The 18870-nt window shown below is 38.6% G+C and overlaps 1 protein-coding gene across 1 annotated transcript in view; it reads right to left on the minus strand.

The window, feature by feature from the left end:
* LOC6577194 (AF4/FMR2 family member lilli) overlaps positions 1-18870 on the minus strand; it is a 40905-nt gene that overhangs the window by 9097 nt on the left and 12938 nt on the right. Inside the window, exons 3-6 of the mRNA XM_032728966.2 lie at positions 11872-11963; positions 11682-11783; positions 4652-4753; positions 3951-4477 (exon numbers count right to left, since the gene is read on the minus strand). Coding sequence (XP_032584857.1) covers positions 3951-4477; positions 4652-4753; positions 11682-11783; positions 11872-11963 — 823 coding nt within the window. The remainder of the gene's footprint in view (positions 1-3950; positions 4478-4651; positions 4754-11681; positions 11784-11871; positions 11964-18870) is intronic.

The following is an 18870-nucleotide window of genomic DNA, read 5'->3' on the forward strand; positions in this document are numbered from 1 at the left end:
TTTAAAATCAACTTAAAAATAGCCATAAAGCTGTTCAATTATTCTCTTTATATCTTTAGCAAAGTAAAAATCATTTCAATGCCAGCTGCGTTTCAGCTGAACTTAAGTATTCCTTCTGCTAATTGTTTATACAAATTGACAATACAAAACACAACAGGTGTTAATTGTTTTTGTCACCTGACCATGTGTTAGCTGAAAATATTACTGAGAAGTGTAAAGCCCTAAACCAAATGGAAAACACTTATATTTTTCACGTGAGTTTGTATAAGTTAGCAACAAGATGAGCTTAAAAATTATAATATTTTTTTTTTTTGATATTATATTTTTTCTGCTGATTAAAGCTTATAGAAAAATTATTTATTTTAATTTGTAAGCTTGACTTAAAAGCTTAAAATAAATGTGCATTTGCTATAGCTTTTCTTTTATCTATTGCTGTAATACATATAGAGAATAATATACAGTTAGATAAATATTAATAATAGTTATGCCAATAGGAATTTAGAATACTTGGACTTATATCGAATGTCTTCAAATCATTTCTTCCCTTTGACATAATTAATTGCCATTGATTGACTTTCTGAGCTGCTGAGCTGACATCAGCAGTGAAGTTGACTCGAGTGCCATACGAATGATTGGAAAGTGAATATGTGTGCTATGTAGTTTTGTATTTGTTGTTGTTTTCCGATTTGCATAAAATATACAAGAATATATAGAGATATAGAAATAGTTGAGTGCATGTCTAATGCGATGATAAATGCTTGCGATGAAACGCTTGACTTGAGCTGAGAAGCACTGAAAAAGAGCATAATGAAAAAGATGGAAGATAGAAGATGGGAGCTGGAAGATGGAATATGGAAACACATAGACACACACACACACACACACACACAGGATATCCGGCTGCCGGCATTTGAATAACAATAACGATATCAAAATGATATCAAAGTGCTGAGTGCATGAGCAGTGAGCCAAAGGCGATTGCCATTAGCATATCTGGTAAAGAAGTTGGAATTGATTTGGTCAACCGTTACAGCAACAACAGCAGCAACAACAACAACAGCGGCAGCAAACAGCGAGCAATGATTCAGCTAAAACAGCAGCCTGAGCAGCAGGAGTAGTAGCAGTCGACCTTCTGCCCAGTGGGTCGTCCTCGCCCCTCACCCACTCGACTGACGCTGCGCTATTATATGCCGATCCGCATCCTGATTCCAAGTATTTTCGTTTTTTTTTTTTTCTACTCTCTTCTATTTTGGTTTTTTATTGTGGTGTGTCGCTTTATTGTTGTTGTTGTCTGGGCGCGTTGACATGTGAGCTGAAGCAGCGCCCGGCCGTATGGGCCGCCCGTGGCCTCTTTGCCGGCTGATGAGACCGCCCACCGCTAACCGACGCCGCTCATCCACTCACACTCCCCGTCGCACTCAGCCGCCTTTTGTGGGCCGCCGGGTGTGGCATATGGTTACATTGCCATCAACAACACAACAAACACGACAAACACGCGAAACACCCTCATTTACGCCCAATTACATTCTCCAGTTGGCTTTTTATGTGCGAAAACATTTGAAGTCGCCAATATGCATTCATCATATTTGGATTTTTATTTTGAGCAATAAATTATGCTTGAATAAATGAAGAGCTGGAGACAAGATTCATAAAAGATCAGTCTGATTTTTTAGCGTAGACTGAAGACAAATATCATTATCAATTACTGCTATTAAGAGGTTTACATGTTTCTGTTCAAAGAAACTCAATATAAGAAATAAAAGTCTCATAAAAAAAATAGACTTAAGAAAAAGTAGTAGAAAGTAAAATGTAGTAGAAAGTAACATGTCCAGATGTGATTCAAGTTTTATAATATTATTTTATAATTTTCTTTATGTATCTTTTATAAGGCTTTTCAAGCATTTACTATTTTCCAAGGTATAAATAATTTATAATATAATTTCAATTAACTCGAAAAAAAACTCTATCTCTTTCAGAAAAATTTGTTCCCGAGAATTCTCGATAAATTTCTGTGTAAATAAAAAAAAAAAGCTCCTTTTGCCATTTCGAATTTTTGGGACACGACTCTACTTTCCACTATAAATATATTTCATTAAAAATATTTTCTACTTAACGTAATTTATATCTTCCAGCTTATCTTATAGCTTAAAAGCTTTGCTTGTCTAGAAAGACATTTGACGTATTAAATTAGTTGTGAAAAAAGACCTAAGAATATATAAATTTAACAAAAAAGATATGCATATGATAGATAGAATATTTTGTTGATATTATACACATACAAACAAAATGAAATTTAAATGAAATGCAAATACGAATTTCTAAATTTGAACCTATAAACAAATCTAAATCAATACTAAACTTCTTCTCTAAGCAACTCTAAGCGAATGCTACGATACAACTCCAGGCTAATGAGCATTGCCAAATTAATGAACCATTTAAGTTATCTATTAGTTCAATAAGAACTTGAAAGCTAAAGACAATAATGTTGTTGCAGCTTCATTCAGGCGCTATGCCCTTGGTGATTAGACGCTGAACAGCACGTGTTGGTCATATCAGTGCATCAGCATCATTAGATCTCTACTTTTCTCTTTTTGGAGGTCTGGCTGAGAGATGCGGAGAGGCACTCTTAATGTTTCCGCTGGCGCACACGACATCCGCTGACCGGAAGTGCGCCAATGGAATTTAAACGTTTTCATCCAAAACATTAACTGAATCGTCTTCCGCTGCGCACGCCTGCTCAATAGCCCGTGCCAGGTCCGGGGCACCGCAGGAGTCGAAAGGCGAGCCTTATGCCCATACCCAAGCAGTCAGCCAGCCCAACCTTCTCTAATATCATTACTGCTCTCATTGTGGTCGTTGTCTGGCTATAATAATACCAACTCCCACAATTCTGCTCTAGCTCTTCCTGCTTTCCTTTCTCTGGCTCGTAATCAATTGCTAATTTAGTCATCGTCGCCAAAAGGAGATGAAAAAAAACGCACACACATAGATTCTTTAGGGATGATTCCACTTGCAACTGCTGCCTTGGATTTGTAAATATTTGCTTGGAAAATTGCTCTCAGGGGGTGACGTTCTGTTTGCTTTGCCCTGTTCTCTTTATTCGTTTTCCCTTCTCTCGTTTTTTTTTTTTCTGGCAGTTGTTGTTCTTCTGCTCTTTGGCATTGTTATTGTCAAATTGACGACAAAATGCGACACTTGCCATAAATTTATTGTTTGTTGTTGCTTAATGCCATTGTAAGTGGAGGCTTAATGACACGCAAGCAATTAGCAGATCGTTGAGTTTTAATCGCGTTGCTTTACAGGGGTTGCTAACCAGCGGCTTGACATGAGTAGCTCAATTTGCCTGTGTGTGTGTGGCTATGGATGACCCTAGGCAATGGCTAGAGCTAGTTACAGAAGCTGCAACTTATTTGGAATGCTAATTAAATGTAACAGAAATGAAAATCAAAGTAACTGAAAGCCATGATTTGAATTTCCTTTTTCTACAGGACACTACAAGTGTTTCTCAAGCTTGGAAAATGATTTCCATTTATTACAAAGCATTGTAAAGTAAAGAATATACGAAGGTAATAAAAAATATTGAAATTAATTCATTTAATACTGAGAAATTTTGAATCTAATAATGGGCTCAAAAAATAAATAAATAAGTAAAATGAAAATATAATTTAATTAATTAATTAATATATAAATAAAAAATGTTTAATTAAATACAAAATAAATAAACAAATTTAATTCAAAGGGTATACCCATACATAGTTACTTATTTATATATGATCATACGTAAATATATAAAAATAATACACACACACACAAAAGCCTTTGATATAAACAGAGTTGCCTGACTCTTTCATATTACTTTTCTACTGCTCCTTCTTCTTCATATCAAGTCTACTTCAAGTGCTTAATCTAGTTAGATAATTACTACAAAGTGAGATATTACTGGTACTTACGTATCGTTGGCAACGCTGCCAGCGCCAAAGCTGCCAAAGATGTGACTGCCAAAGGCTGCGGCGGCGGCCGCCGAATGGGGCAGCTGGGCCGCGTGGGGCGTGGTTGGCGTTGGTGTGGACGAGGCCGAGTTGTTGGACGAGGCGGCCATGCGTGAGCCCGTGGTGAGCGACATGGGGCCGCCCACCTCGATGGGCGAGTCCGTGTTGCGTGAGTTGGAGGGGCTGTTGGGCCCCAGGCCGGCGGCGAGGGGCGTGTGCTCGCGCATGCCAGGCGACGGCGAGCCGGCGCTGATCGAGCCCAGCGACTGCGAGGCGGAGTGCGGCGTGGCGGTCAGCTGGGCCGAGGACAGCGGTCGCTCGTTGTCGCTGGAGTCGAGATGATGGCCACCCGTGGGACTGCGCGAGTGCTGCTGCTCCATGGGTCCGTTAGTAAGAGGACTATGGGAGCGCTGCCGCGGCGGCAGATCATCCATATCATCATCGATCTCGCCGGTGATATCGGGCGAAGACTCACGCGAGTCATGGAGCTAGAAAGAGTGGAGGAAGGGAAGGGGAGATATGAGTACACTGAAGTTGTAGATATATATTTGCTCAATGCAATGCCCCAGAGAACTAATTTTACTCAAAGGTAAACAGGTAGCATTTACAGCTTTTGCCATCATTTAAATTGTACTCCCTGATCTTCTGCTCCCTGCGCTTACCTTCTCCAATGAGCTGCTGCTCTCGCCATTTTCCCTCTTGCGCTGCTCATCCTTGAGTCGTTCCGCTTTGCGCCATTTGGCGCGTCGATTCTGGAACCAGACCTGCCAATGACAAAGAGATTGTGGGTAAAGTTAGAAAATTGCTTTCGTACGGCTGAGTGCTGTTATTTATGCTGTGGGCCAAAGTTGTGACTCGACTTGGCTGCCAGCCAATTGAAAATTGGAAAACTTTCGTCACACACACACACACACACCCACTCATACATATATCTTGAAGGGCTAGGGGGGGCTAAAAAACAATAAACGAAATTTTCCACCTCAGAAACTTTAACAATTTGTTGTTTGCCAACCAACAGCCGCACGGCGCTCGCAGCACTCAGCCCTATTGTCTCTGTCAAGACATAAACAAACAAAATCTGATTTTCAATTTTGCACAGGCACACAAAACAAATTTGGCCTGTAATCAGCGCCTAAATTGGTAAGGGCGACGCAGGAGGAGGTTGTCCCACACATACGCAGACACACACACACATGCTGGCACAGCCTCTTCACTAATGAGCTTCAATCAAGACAATGCCCAGGCATCCTTCGCATCCTTGGCATCCTTTTGCCTGCTTGTTTATGCGCGCGTGTTTCCTTTTTCTTGCTATTGCTATTATTATTGTTGTTGTTGTTGTTGTTGTTGTTGCTGCTGCTGCTGCTGTGTGTTTGCTTTTAGTTCCGGTTACGCTGATTCCATGCTTAAAGCGCCCCCTAATGGGATTTCTAACTCAAGGGGGCGCCATCTTGTATGACTATATGCCTCTCTCTCTCTCTCTCGCTGACTTTCTTTATGTGTGTGTAAGTAAATTTCCTAATCAAAATTCAAATTAGACATTGTGCAAAAGTTCGCATTGTTGTAATCATAACGCAACATAAAACAATTTCAACATTTTGCGCCTCTAGGCAACTTTCTCTCAGTCTCTCTCTCTCTCTCTTACTCTCTCGCTGTCTTTCTTTGTCTCACTTGCTCCAGTGCCATAGCCGCCATGTTGGCTTTCTACCAGACACAATACACACACCCACTTAACCAAACACTACCCCAACCCAACCCAACTCGGGCCAGGCTGTGGCTCCAGCTAACAATAAATTGCGCACAATCCAACCCCCAGGAACCCACCACCCAACCACCCAACCACCCAGCCAACCCCATAAAGCCCCTTGCAAACTTACTGCAGGAGCTTCTCTCGCACATATATATATATATATATATATACATATTTTTTTTGGTGGTGACGCCCACCAGTTACTTAATACAATATTTATGCCATAAGCACATTACCAATAAAATATGGCTGGGTAAACTTTTGCCAAGTGCAGCCGTAGCCCTCGGGGGCTCGCCTGAGCGAGACGCGTATAGCTGGGCGCGAGCGAGACAGACAGTGTAGCTGGCAGTGCTCGGAGCTCTGGTTATTATCATGACAAAAATTGAATAATGAAAAACAATTGTGTGCGTCTGCCTTGACTTTAGCCCACCCACACGTATCTCTCCCTCTTTATCACTCTCTCTCTCTCTCTCTCTCTCTCTCTCTCACTCTATACGTAATTCTTTTATTTTTCTCCTTCAATAATAATTTCATGCACAATTTTGCTCGGTTTTATAGCAATACCTACCCAAAAAGTAAACCCCCACAGAAAACATTACCATATTTCTTATTTATTCAATTCGCTTGGTTTAGTTTCTTGATTGCTTCTCGTCTCGCCCACTTTGAGCTGAGCTGCGGCCAGTTTTTCACTTTTGTTGGCTTGTTTTTCGCCTTTTGGCATATTCATTTACAGCGTGGCTAATTGATTTCGCTTGGCAACCACATTATTTTCAGATGCTTTTATTAATTATATTTTTAATGAGGAGGTAGAAAATAATCATCATTTTTTAGATATTTTTGATTTAATGCATACTTTTAGGTGCAGCGCTTAAAATATTTTAGTTCAGATTTGTTTGCAAACTTATTTTCGTAGAATAAAACTTGTTAAATAACGCATATAATAAAATAACAAAAAAAAAAAAATAATAATAATAATAATAATAATTTTTTTTTTATTAACATATTAATGAAAGAGTAAATTAATTTTTATACTTTATACTTTCTTGACTAATATGAATAAAAATTAATTTAATAGGATATATTATATATTATATAATTATATAATTAAACCAATTAAATTAATTTTTATTCATATGCATACATTTTGTTCACAACAAAATTGAATTCATATGTTGTATATCTAGTATTATTTAAATACAGTTTTGTAACAATTTTTTAGATTAAAATAAATTTAGTATAGCATTTTCCCAACTACAGTCAAAATTTGATTTCCATAATATGACAGCTGGAAAATAAAATTATTTTATCAAATTTTGAATCTGTCTAGGAATCTAATGCTTCAAAACTTTTTCAATAAAACTTAAATATTTAATACCAATACAAAGCACTCAGAGGCAATTGATAGTTATCCATTCAACAGAATTTAATTTGAACAAACAAAGATGTATATTTAAAGAGAATTTCCAGATATTTTTAACATCAAATATAAACCGTATCGAAAAACAATTATTTGAATATTAAATATAAAACTAAATATTCTACCTGTTCAACAAGGGACTATGACATTCTCTCAGCATTAAATGCAATCCTAAATTACATTATTTCTCTAATACTTGTCATCTTTTAATTTCCTTTAAAAAAAAAAAAAATAAATCTATTGCAACTGCAAGAAAATTGGGAGCAATTTAATATTTCTTTTATACTTCTGCTTCCATCGTAGCGCACATTCGCTTCGGAGCACACGTCGCGACTCATAAGTGTAAGCATTTCGAAAGAGCACTCCCTATAGAGAGAGCACAGCAGTCCTACTTCAAATACCTTATTTACCTCTCCGGCAGCGAGCGAACAGAAATGGGAAATGAAACGCCCGAAGGCGGCAAAAGTGCTCATAATTTTGCTAACAATGCGAATGGGACATAAGGTAAACATTGAAATACAGGGTATCAGGTCTCAAAAAAATAAAAAATAAAAAAAAAGACCAGAGAGAAAGAAACATTGCGGTCACAAGTTACAAAAAGCGATTTGTGTTGAATAAAGCAAAAACAAACAAGCAAACGGCGGTAAATAAAGCAAAGTTGTTAAGCAAAATGGAAACAATGCGAGCCAAAACAACTAAAGGTAAACACCACCCAGAAGAGAGAGGAAGCACAGCAGGACGGGGAATGTGGCAGCGGCTGAGGCTGAGGATGTGGCTGAGGCTGAGGCTGATCGGCCCGGGGTAATTATGGCAAGTGCGCACCATTAGCTTCCGCAAACAGTTTGGCGGGCCGATGACGCAGCTCAAGTGGAATGAATGAACAGATGTGTTAATATCAAACGCATTTCGTGAACCCTTTGCAGCAACAACAGTTGCTGCCGCAGCAGCAATAATTGGGCTACCGCAACAGCAACACCCCTCAATATATCCGCCCATCGCCGCCGGCAGCGGGCATATGCAGTGCGGCCCATCAGCTTGGATCAGCATTAAAGGATTATTGAAGCAAATGCAATTATTTGACAGCCCAACACAGCGAACACCGCCAACCCCTTTGCCCGGGCGACGTCTTGAGATGTGGCCGTCGGGTGGTGCTGCTGGTACTGTTGTTTGTGGTGCCAAGTGGTTCGGGGGGTCGGACTAGTTTCTGCCCAATTCCCATAGACTGTGATTATAATAAATTATCAATTATTGGTATTATATGCGGTCGTGTGGGCGGTGTGGCCGTTGTGGGTGTGGCACTCGACATTGTCATGCTGCAGACATAATTCTAAGCGAATTATCTACGAAATTAGAACTTTCTGTAGCGCCAAACGGGGTAATCGACACTTCTGGCAACTTTTCCCAATGAATATTAATAGTTCCATTTCGAGTTGTAATTGAGATCAAGGAGCTCTACTTAAGGGTGGGAAATCTGATTTCAAACAGAAAAAATTGTTTGCTATAATATGTTATGTTTACTATATTACCAGGGAATATTCATGAGGATTTTTAATTTAAATATATTTTTATTTTCCAGATATGAATGTGAGTGAACAAATTTACCAAGGTCGAAAAGATAAAATTTGTTTGATCTTTTAATAAAATGAATTAGATAAAAATAAATAATATAATATTATATATAGTAAATTAGTTAATATTGCACATAAAAAAGAGGAAAACTTTGAGTTATACAAGTTTTTCTATCTATATCTATCTGTGTCCATCTATAGCTATCTGTAACTACCAACATCTATCCATGACTATCTCTATCTACCCATACCTATACATATCTATTAAAAAATCCTTATGTCCTGATGTGATGCCTACCCATTAAAAAATATTTTGCCTGATATCAATTTGAAAATCTTTATAATCAGAATTTCGAAAAATCTGTTGCCTCTCATATTTTGCATTAGCTTAAATTGAATCCCATTCCCAGCTGATTTATCAATCAATATCATTTATAAGGCAGCTCTGGCACATTAGCTCAACTTCAAAGCACTTTGTCTCTGTCAAGCCACTGTATAGCCAGCTCAAGTCTAGACAGGAGAAGCTGGCTTACTCGCTCAGCCGTACGGATACGCATTAAGTAAATGATTTTGCGTTGGACTGAAATGCCGAGCGACAGACGCCGCCGAGCATCAAAAATTGACAGTGGAAGTGAAAAAAGACGAGAGGAGAAAAACATATCAGGTTACCGGCAAGTGCCCGGCTTTGTGAGTGAGTCCAAGTGAGCGGCAAACAAGTTCGGGGACTACAAGCGAAGTACATAATAAATTTTATTATAAAATTTATTTGCGCATTTTCGCAAAATGTGTCAAAATGCGGTCGCTGAAAATGCGACTGCGACTGCGACTGCGACAGCGACTGCGATGCGCAGAGTCACCCTCATCAAAAATATTTGGCATTCATTCCATTATCGAAATCCCAGACTAAGCCAGGCCCCAAAAAATGAATATCTTTTATACTAGCGCGCTCTCTCTCTCTCTGTCTCTCTCTCTCTCTCTCTCTCTCTCTCTTCTGTTCAATTGTTGCTTTTCACTTATTTTTTTGCAGAATTTTTCATGCTTTTATGTTGTTTTATTTTCATTTGTCTGACATTTAAAGGCCAGCTTGAGCTGAAAACTTGGACAGAAGTCAGCGAGCTGACACGCCGGGCTGAACGCGGGTGGTTTCTAACTTTGTTAGGCTGACAGGTACACGTGTTAAGCACAAGTGTCCCATTGTTGGACGTTTGACATATAAATTTGTGGCCAAAATTGAATTTCAAATATCAGGTTACACGTGGGAAACTTTTGTGTGCCTCAAGTGTTGCAGGGTAGTTGCAATTGCTATTGTTGCTATTGCTGTTGTTGTTGTTGTTGTTATTGTTGTTGTTCTCTCTAATTGTGCCGGAAATAGCGTAGTGCATCATCATTGTCATCGCCTAACGCCACCAAAGTGTTTCTAATAGCCACCTGTGTGTGGGCCGGTGCACTTATCACATAGCGCTACGTGTCTCTAGTTAAGGTTGCATCCTCATTAAGTTGCTGCCACATAATTTGCTCAGTCTCTCAATCTGTCGCGTGGGCAACGTGCCTGAGTGCCTCAGCCACCCACGTCTTGAGTGTGTGTGTGTGTGTGTGTGTGTGTGTGTGTGTATGTGGAAGTGGAACTACATAGTAGATCCGCTAATTGTCATCTGCCCCAGCAGCTAATCCGACAATAAGCCACGGCACAGTGTCACAAATTGTCAGCGCTAATGATTGCAATTCTCACAATTTGCCATTTCTCTCACTTGATCTTTCTATTTTTCTCTGATTTGCTGACTTAATTTGCATGCAAGCGCAATTATTTGCTTAAGTTTATAAATTTTAATAGGCCATTCACAATTTGGCCATGCCAAGTGCAGTAAATACAATTGTGACTGAATATGAAAGTGGGCAACTAGTCAAAAGAACAACAGGAAATTGATATGTTGAGAAAGCATTGAGAAATATAAATATAAATAGATTAGATATTTATTATATTTGCGTTAATAAAAATCTTATTTAATATGAAATTAATAATAATTATAAACTCCAGATAAAATGCAAAATAATTAACATTAACTCTATATGCATTGACTTCACTCAATGCTCAACTCAACATTTAAATTTCAACAAAAATTAAAATATATACAATTTTTCATACTGCCTTTCTTTGCATTTCTCAGCGCAGGACGTTACTAACTTTATATATTTATATATATGTATGTATATATATATATATATATATTTTTTTTTTTTTTTTTTTTTTTTTTTTTTTGTAATTTCTTCTTTCTTTATGGCAGCTGCCGAAATGCCGTTACAAAGCAGCTTTTATAACTGTCTATCAACCTACATAAAACTCGCATCTAACTGTATATTGAAAAATAAATTTGATTTATTACGAGAAATGCCCTGCTCTGCTCTGCTCTGCCAAAAAAGCTGGCCAAGCTGCTGTAGAAAGCGAATGAAAGAGATGATGGAGGTGATGGGGCAGGGCACGAGACTGGGGCAGGAAGTGAGGGCAGAGTTTTTGGCTTTTATAAGAACTTTGCATATTTGCTTCATTCAAAATGTATATAGAATATTTTTAAAGGCAGTTATTGCATTACGTTGTACATGACCCCAACGAGCTACCTCTTTGGCCATCTCTCTCCATCTGTCTCTGTCGCTCCTTATGTACGACATGCATATGCATTATTAATAGAGAGCGAAAGGCAGGAAAGGAAACGTGGGCGGGGCACTGTAGCTTTGATCAGGCTGCGTGACTGGGCTAGGGTTGCCCAGTTCGCTATTCTTGGGAAACCTGATACAATTTTATTTCGTTCATATATATATTTTCTGTTTGTTACTTAACCTTTTTTCGGCTCTTAATATTTTTGCATAATTTGCCAGGGTTGACCTGCGCCCAAGTCCCAAATCACAATCATATTCACAGTCGCAGTCACAGGCACAGTTACAGTCTCTGCTGTTTGTTCACTCACCTGCACTCGCGCCTCTGTTAAATTAATTTTCATCGCCAGATCCTCGCGTGTAAACACATCCGGATAATGGGTCTGGGCAAATGCCGTTTCCAGCTCCTCCAGCTGTAGCCGAAACATTAAAAATTTAACATATTTTTCCTCTTAGTTTTTCCTCTGCATTCTGGCATTTGGAATAGTTTGCCTTGCTTACCTGTTGCAGTGTGAAGGTAGTGCGATTTCGTCGTTGCTTGCGCCTCACAAACGTCTCATCGTGTATGGCAGGATGATACGAGTAGCTGGTATCTGTAAGCAGCCAGGCCAACAAAGAGAAAGAGAGAGAGTGAGTGAGTGAGACTTAGGTATTAGCTATCCCTAAGGTGTTTGAATTAGCTGGCATAATTGAAATAGTTGCAGCTCTCGAGCTGCAGGTGTTGGCGCCACTGCCTGAGCTTAGGCAATATAAGCGGCACTAAGCCGGTTGCAGTGTTGGATAAGTATGCTGAACGATAGCTTATATAGGAAAAAATAGTGTTAGTTTTCTATTCTTGTTCCTATATGCATTTTTGTGAGTGTGAGTGTATGCATATAAATATAAATTAAGAATTTGTAGAATATTTTGAAATGCTCAAAAACTAAATTATTTAATTAATTATTTAAAAAATTAACCAAATTTAAAAATTCATAGATCAAAAGAAAAATTAATAATTAAAAGTTAAAAAAAAAATTAAAATATTATTTAAAAAAATATTTTGTTATATTTTTTATACAAATATGTTAAGAAAACAATAAAAAAAAATTCAAAATATATATATATATATATTTATGCTATGTATGTAAGCATTGCAAATTATTTTTCAAAAAATGTTTGAAGCGGATAATTTTAAATTATATATTTGAATATAAAGGCAAATTGTATATACTATAATTTGCATATGATACTTTAAACTCTCATCTACCCATATTAAATAAAAAATGACTAAAATTGCGCAGCTCCGATCGAATTCAATGAGAAGATCTGGTCTAAAAACTATTTACAATTTACAGCGCAAGGCTGACAAAACTTCGGAGCTTTCAAGCAAGTGGCGAACATTTGCCAACTCTTTACTTGGCAGCAAGCAAATGTCAGATATTAAAGTGTGTGAGATACCTATCGGTATAGATATAAAAGAGATGATGGCCAGAGGCACGGCACGGCATAGCAGGACTGAGGCCGATGCTGAGACTGAGGCTGAGTGCTGAAAGCCAGCTGTTGCCAAAATTGCAGGCTAATTGAATTTTCTAGCAGCAGCGCCATTTTGTATGCTACCAAATATTTTATAACAGAGAAAGAGAGCTAGTGAGACGAGTGGAGAATGGGAAGGAATAGAGCAATCGAGTGGGCAGAGCTGGAGACAAAGTTTGTGTTCGTGTTGACAGCCGCACTTGACCCTCGGCAGGAGGAAGGCCACCAACAAAATTTGGACTTTTCATTGTTGTTGCCGAGCCTTTTTGGCCATGTTGTAAAATTAATTTTCAATTTGATTTTAAATAAATAATTAGCTAGCAAATTGCAAAATTTAATTTTAATTTCTTGCTGCTCGACGCTCCTAAGCTCCAGCCATGTCAAAACTTTGCTCTCTTTTCTCTTTTCTCCTTTCCCGTTGTTTGTTTTTTGTTCTTTCTCTCGCTGTTTCTGTGTATGGAGAAGGTTGCGTAATCCGATTAGCTGGAAAATGTTATTAGCCGCCCTCGGCGCTCATTTGCGCCCATTTGGTAGAAGGTCGCTGCCCCAGGGAATACCTCTAATGCGCTCTAATGCTGTTTGGCCGGCGAACAACTTATCAAAAGTGTCGCTATGCAGTTGGCCATGTCTGTGCCGCTATTAATATTTGATTATGATAATAATTAGCAAATGCTGTGCAGGTAAAAGGCACAAGTTGCACTTGCCACTTGCCATTTGCCACTTGGCAATTGCTAATGAAGCACGCATTTGGCCAGCATCATTAGGGGAGGCGGGGATGGAGGAGGGACGTACACTAAGTATCCTGGCTACGGAAAGTGGCTGGCTAATCAAATAGTCAATGAGCCAAGCTACGTGCACTTTTCGGCTCGTTTTCGTTTCGTTTTGCCGGCTAATCAAATTTTGTGTAGCCAATAATTGCTTGAAATGCAAATGGACGCCTTGGACATGTGGCATGTGCGGCATGTACGGCATATATGGCATGCCCCGTCGAGTTTGAGGCCAAAAAAGCAAACGGCAATGGCAATTAGCACAATTAGGTTGCCAGTCCAAATCCCCAAAGCGCTCTCCAGCCTCAATTCTCTATAAGCCCATCGCATGCTGCCTTTCGCTCTCTCTCTCTCTTTCTCTTTCTCTCTCTTACTCTGTCTCTCTTTCTATCTAGCTCCAATAAGAATTTCATGCTGAAAGCATCGACCTGCGTACTAGACCAAACATCAAATATCAGCCCAGTCAGCAACAACAACAACAGCAACAACAACTCAACTAACCGCACTTGTCAGGAAGACAGGATTAACAAATCCTTGTTGGCAAATTGATTCAAAAAGTACGCAGCACAGAGCAAAGAGATGAAACAAGCACAGACATGGCCAATGCCAAGAGTGATAGACTATGAAATACCGTGCAGTTAACTTTGAATTACAGAGAATGAAATGGGATAATTACAGATTTGCTTCAGCTAAGAAATTGATGACAGGAGAGTTTTAGATTCCTATCGAGAAAGGTATATTTAAGCTGCGCAACTAAGTTGCTTAAAACTCTCTTCAGTTAGCTAGAAATTAGCTAGGTTACAGAACTTCAGAGTCTAGACTACATACTTTACCCTGTAGAGATAGTAAAAAGCTTTTAGACAATTTTCTGAATTTAAATTTCAATCAAAATCTCTTACTAATTTTTCGAAATTGTTGAATCTTGTGTCTTTATAAATATTAGAAATACTTAGGAATTTAATCTATGCATAAATACATGAGATATCAACGATCTCCTGTCCTGACATTATCAGCCAGATTGCTTTGCTAATGCAGCTGCTCATTCCTGAAAGTTGAGTCCTACTTACATTATTCGTAGTACAATCATAAATTATCATAAGAAAATGCATATTATACATTTTAATCGATTTTGTTTATAAACAATTCTAAAATACAGTTCTCTCACTATTAGTAAAATATATAATAAATAAATATATTCTATCGCCTCTACAGCGCAAGCAACCTCTTAAGCAGCTCTTTATAGGTCACAACAAGACAGCTCTATAGCTGCTCTGCTCTCTCTCTAACTCAGCTTCTAACTGCCACACTCTCTCTTCCCCTCTCTCACACTCTGTCCCTCTCTCCCTCATTCTCTCATTGTCTGTGTGTCTGCCGCCCCGCTCGTTAGCTGTAGCCGGTAATGGGAGATAATTCAATTTTTAAACATTTGGCATAACAAGCGAAACCGTCATTAAGGGATTTTTGGTCCTGACTCTGTTGAGAGTCCTTGCAATCAGCTACCCCCCTTTGGCACTAGCTGCCGCCGTGGCCATGCCCATAGTCATAGCTGTAGCTGTAGCTGTTGCTGTTGCTGTATATGTGTCTATATCAGTGTCTGAGTCCGTGCTTGTGTCTGTGTATTTGTATTTGTATCTGTGTATCTGTAAGATATTTGTCTGCAACTTTTTTGGGCTGTGTCTGCTGCTTGATTGGCATGCAGCTTGACTTTGACTCCATCTCGTGTATTCGTTGCTTATACACACTGAGCCCGAAAATCAATTTTCATTCGATTTTTACCCTCTGAGTCTGTGTGTGTGTGTGTGTGTGTGTGTTGGCTTGCGTAATCTCAGACAAATTAACATTTATTATAGTTCTGCTGTAAATGAGTTTTGGCCCAGTTTCGCTCAGGCAACGTGCCGCACGGCTCGCAAAATGTCTTGCGACACTTTTTCTGACATCTTCAACATTTTTCTTGATTTCCCCAATTCCCCAAGCGTAGGGCAGCCCTTTCAGCCTGTCGGCCCGCCTGCCTGCCAGCCCCGCCCCCTGTGTCATGCTCTCGTTTTCCAAAGTCCCGCATTGAGCTCTCGTCGCTGTCGCACGCGCTCGAAATTTTAAATTAGTTTAGCAATTGAGAAGCGTTCTTGGTGTCGAGTGACGGAATCACGAAACACGAATCACGAAACGAAACTAAATTGAATTAGCCATGCAAATGTTGAGCCTTTCTGATTTGCGTAAAGTGTCGCAGTTGTTACCTCAGATATTTGATATACATACATATAAATATTTGCATATACATATATATACCAAGATATCCCAGAACTGTTTGACATTGATAATGACATTAGTTACAGGCCATCAGTCGAATTGCGGATGATAAAATCCCTGTGAATTGATATTATATATACATTCATTTTACCTCTTACTGCGTTATGCAGATAATCAGTGAAGATTGGAATATCTTAATCAATGCCTTAGAACTACATCGAAGAAGACTCTATAACTTTTATTGGAAATTGAATATATGTATGTCTAGGATTTAATTGCAGCCAGAAATAAATGTGTGGCATTCGAAAAAAAAAATATTCTTTTGGTATTGTCTCTATTTTACAGTTAGGAGATAGTATCTCACAAAAGTGGCCTGGCCTGGCCTGGTAAATTGACAAAAGTTACTTACGGAGAGTCTTATCTGCAGAATATCTAATTGAAATTATTTGCTAATGGAACTGGGAAGCTAATACATGCGAGAGGATAAGGGAATGAGCCCAAAGTGATAAAGTAAGAGAAATAGAAAAAATTCTGAGTGGGTAAGAGAGATAAAAATAGACAGAGGCAGACCAAAGGAGAGATATTGCGAAAGACTAAGAGATTGTAAGAGAGACAGAGAGAGAGAGAGATGAGAAAGAGAGAAGCAGAGAAGAGTAGAGGGCGTGACAGAGAGTGAAAAAAAAGGGGGGGGGAGAAGAGAGAGAAAGCGACAGTGAGGGAAAGGAGACAGAAAGAGAGAGATAGAAAATTAAATAGAGAGAGAAGCAAGTAGAAGTAGTAAGAGTGACAACTAACGTGGTTTTAAAAAGGAATTGAATTATAAGTCCCTATGAGCTGTTCAAATAAGTAATTTAATTTTTAAGTACGAGAGAGGCCATGAAGATATATTGAACAAAACTTAAGTATATATTAAACAATCCTAAATTAAGACAAAAACAACTTTCAGAAATTTCTTAAAATTGTTTTAAATTTCAGATTCAGAATGTTTATCGCCAGAAATTACATTATTAGTCTGTGTTACTAAAGCTTAAATTTGATTGGCCTATGAATATAATAATGGTGCTCAAGTAAATATGCTTAACTGAAATAATGCTGCTAGCATTTAATCTGTCTGGCTGGAACGTGAGTACTAGCCGTAAGGCTCATTCTCACATTGTCTAATGACATTCGCATTTGTCGTGCATAATTCAACTCATATTTCAGCTTTTGCCTCATTAAAAGTCACAGAGCAGCAGACGTCGGCTAGAGCAGCTGATAAGCAGCCACAATTTATAAATTGCATTAGTAACACCTGGCAGACACGTAGGTCGAGCCAGGACTCAGCTCGAACTCAAATCAGAAGCGACAGTTGAATTTGTTAGGTAATAAGCCGTAAATATGCGTAGCTTGCCACATTATGAGGCATAAGTTGCAAGTTGTAGCAAGTGGAAGTAGCTGCTGCCTGTCTGTCATATCATATTGAATAAATCAGTCGAGGAGGGCCAAAATGGAATTTGCACCTACAGCAGCAGCCTCGCCTGATTAGAGAGAGAGAGAGAGAGAGAGAGAGAGAGAGAGAGAGAGATAGCTAAACGTGAGCTACGTGCAGAATGCTCATGCATTATGTACACAAGTAGTTAGTCCCTGGGTCCGCCCCATTGAAGTTGCTGTAATGCGTCCGTAAGTCTCTGGCTAATCCCATTAAGTACTCGAACATGCGCTCAGGCATCCCAAAAACTAAATGCGCTGCAATTTGAGCAGCACAAATTGTTAGACGTATTGACAAATTCGGTCGATCGTCTTTGTCGGCGCCTTTTATGTACTATATATAGAGGAAAAACACAAACAAATAAAAATCAATAAAATCGTTTACGGCGGCAGGTGGAACTTTGATTTCAGATTTCAGTTTTCAGATTTGAATAAATGCAGCTGACGAAATCGCCGCACACTTTGGCCATATCCGTGTGCGACACTTTCGCACATTCCAGCGACTGCGGCACATTTGCATGCCAAAGCATTAACGCTTTGCTAACAAATAATTGCATGAAGCAAAAAGCCCAACCGAACCCAAAAAATCCGTCAAAAAAAAAAAATACTCGCAAAAAAAAAAAACTAATTTCACTTCTTGGCAGCCCTTTTGGCCGTAGTTGAGTAGGAGCTGGCACTCCTTTGACTCTCGTGGCGCTGCGCATACATACATACGTATATCGATTGAGTTCGCTTCGTTTCGCTTCTTTTTTATTCAATTATAGTTATCGGGGGCTCCTATTGAGGGCTGTCAGCGAACAGCGCGCATAGCAGCAAATCGAATTGCTCTGCGGTCTTCTTTCGGCGCAGTCGACGCCGTCGCATGGCGTTTAATGGAATTTTTATGCCCCGACCAATTCGCGAATTCTCTGACTGGCTGACTGACTGGCTCACTCCACATGCTCAGCTTCGTTTATGCTCTGACATAAGAATTATGTACACACACATTTTATGTACCTTTATAAGGCGCAATCAGAACTACTCTTTATAGGCATTGCAGAGCTTAAAACTATGGGAAACTATGCTTAAATTCATATGAAGTATTCTAGAACTGATTAATAAAATTTTGGTGTTAAATTATTAACTATTATTTATACAAATGTACATATTTAATATTTTTGTATTTTGATCAGAACAATACTCAAAAGTGATTTCACATCTTTATTCATTAAATATTATTATTAATTATTCATGTTTGCATTTTTGCATTTTAATTTAATTTTTTGTTGCGTGATCATTTATCTCACTCTCTGATTTATTTGTATTTTATACAAAGAACTCATATTTAATATATTTATTTAATTATTTACATACTTATTTATTTATTAAATGAATAAATATTTATTTCAAAAGATTTATTGACAAAAGTAGAGTCAAATATGGATACCCTAAAACATATAATCGTAAAGCCCAAAAATGAAATTGTCAAACGAAATATATAAGCAATGAAGAATATATTTAAATTTAA

Source organism: Drosophila mojavensis, unplaced genomic scaffold (assembly GCF_018153725.1).
Source record: "Drosophila mojavensis isolate 15081-1352.22 unplaced genomic scaffold, ASM1815372v1 contig_36, whole genome shotgun sequence".
Lineage (NCBI taxonomy): Eukaryota > Metazoa > Arthropoda > Insecta > Diptera > Drosophilidae > Drosophila > Drosophila mojavensis.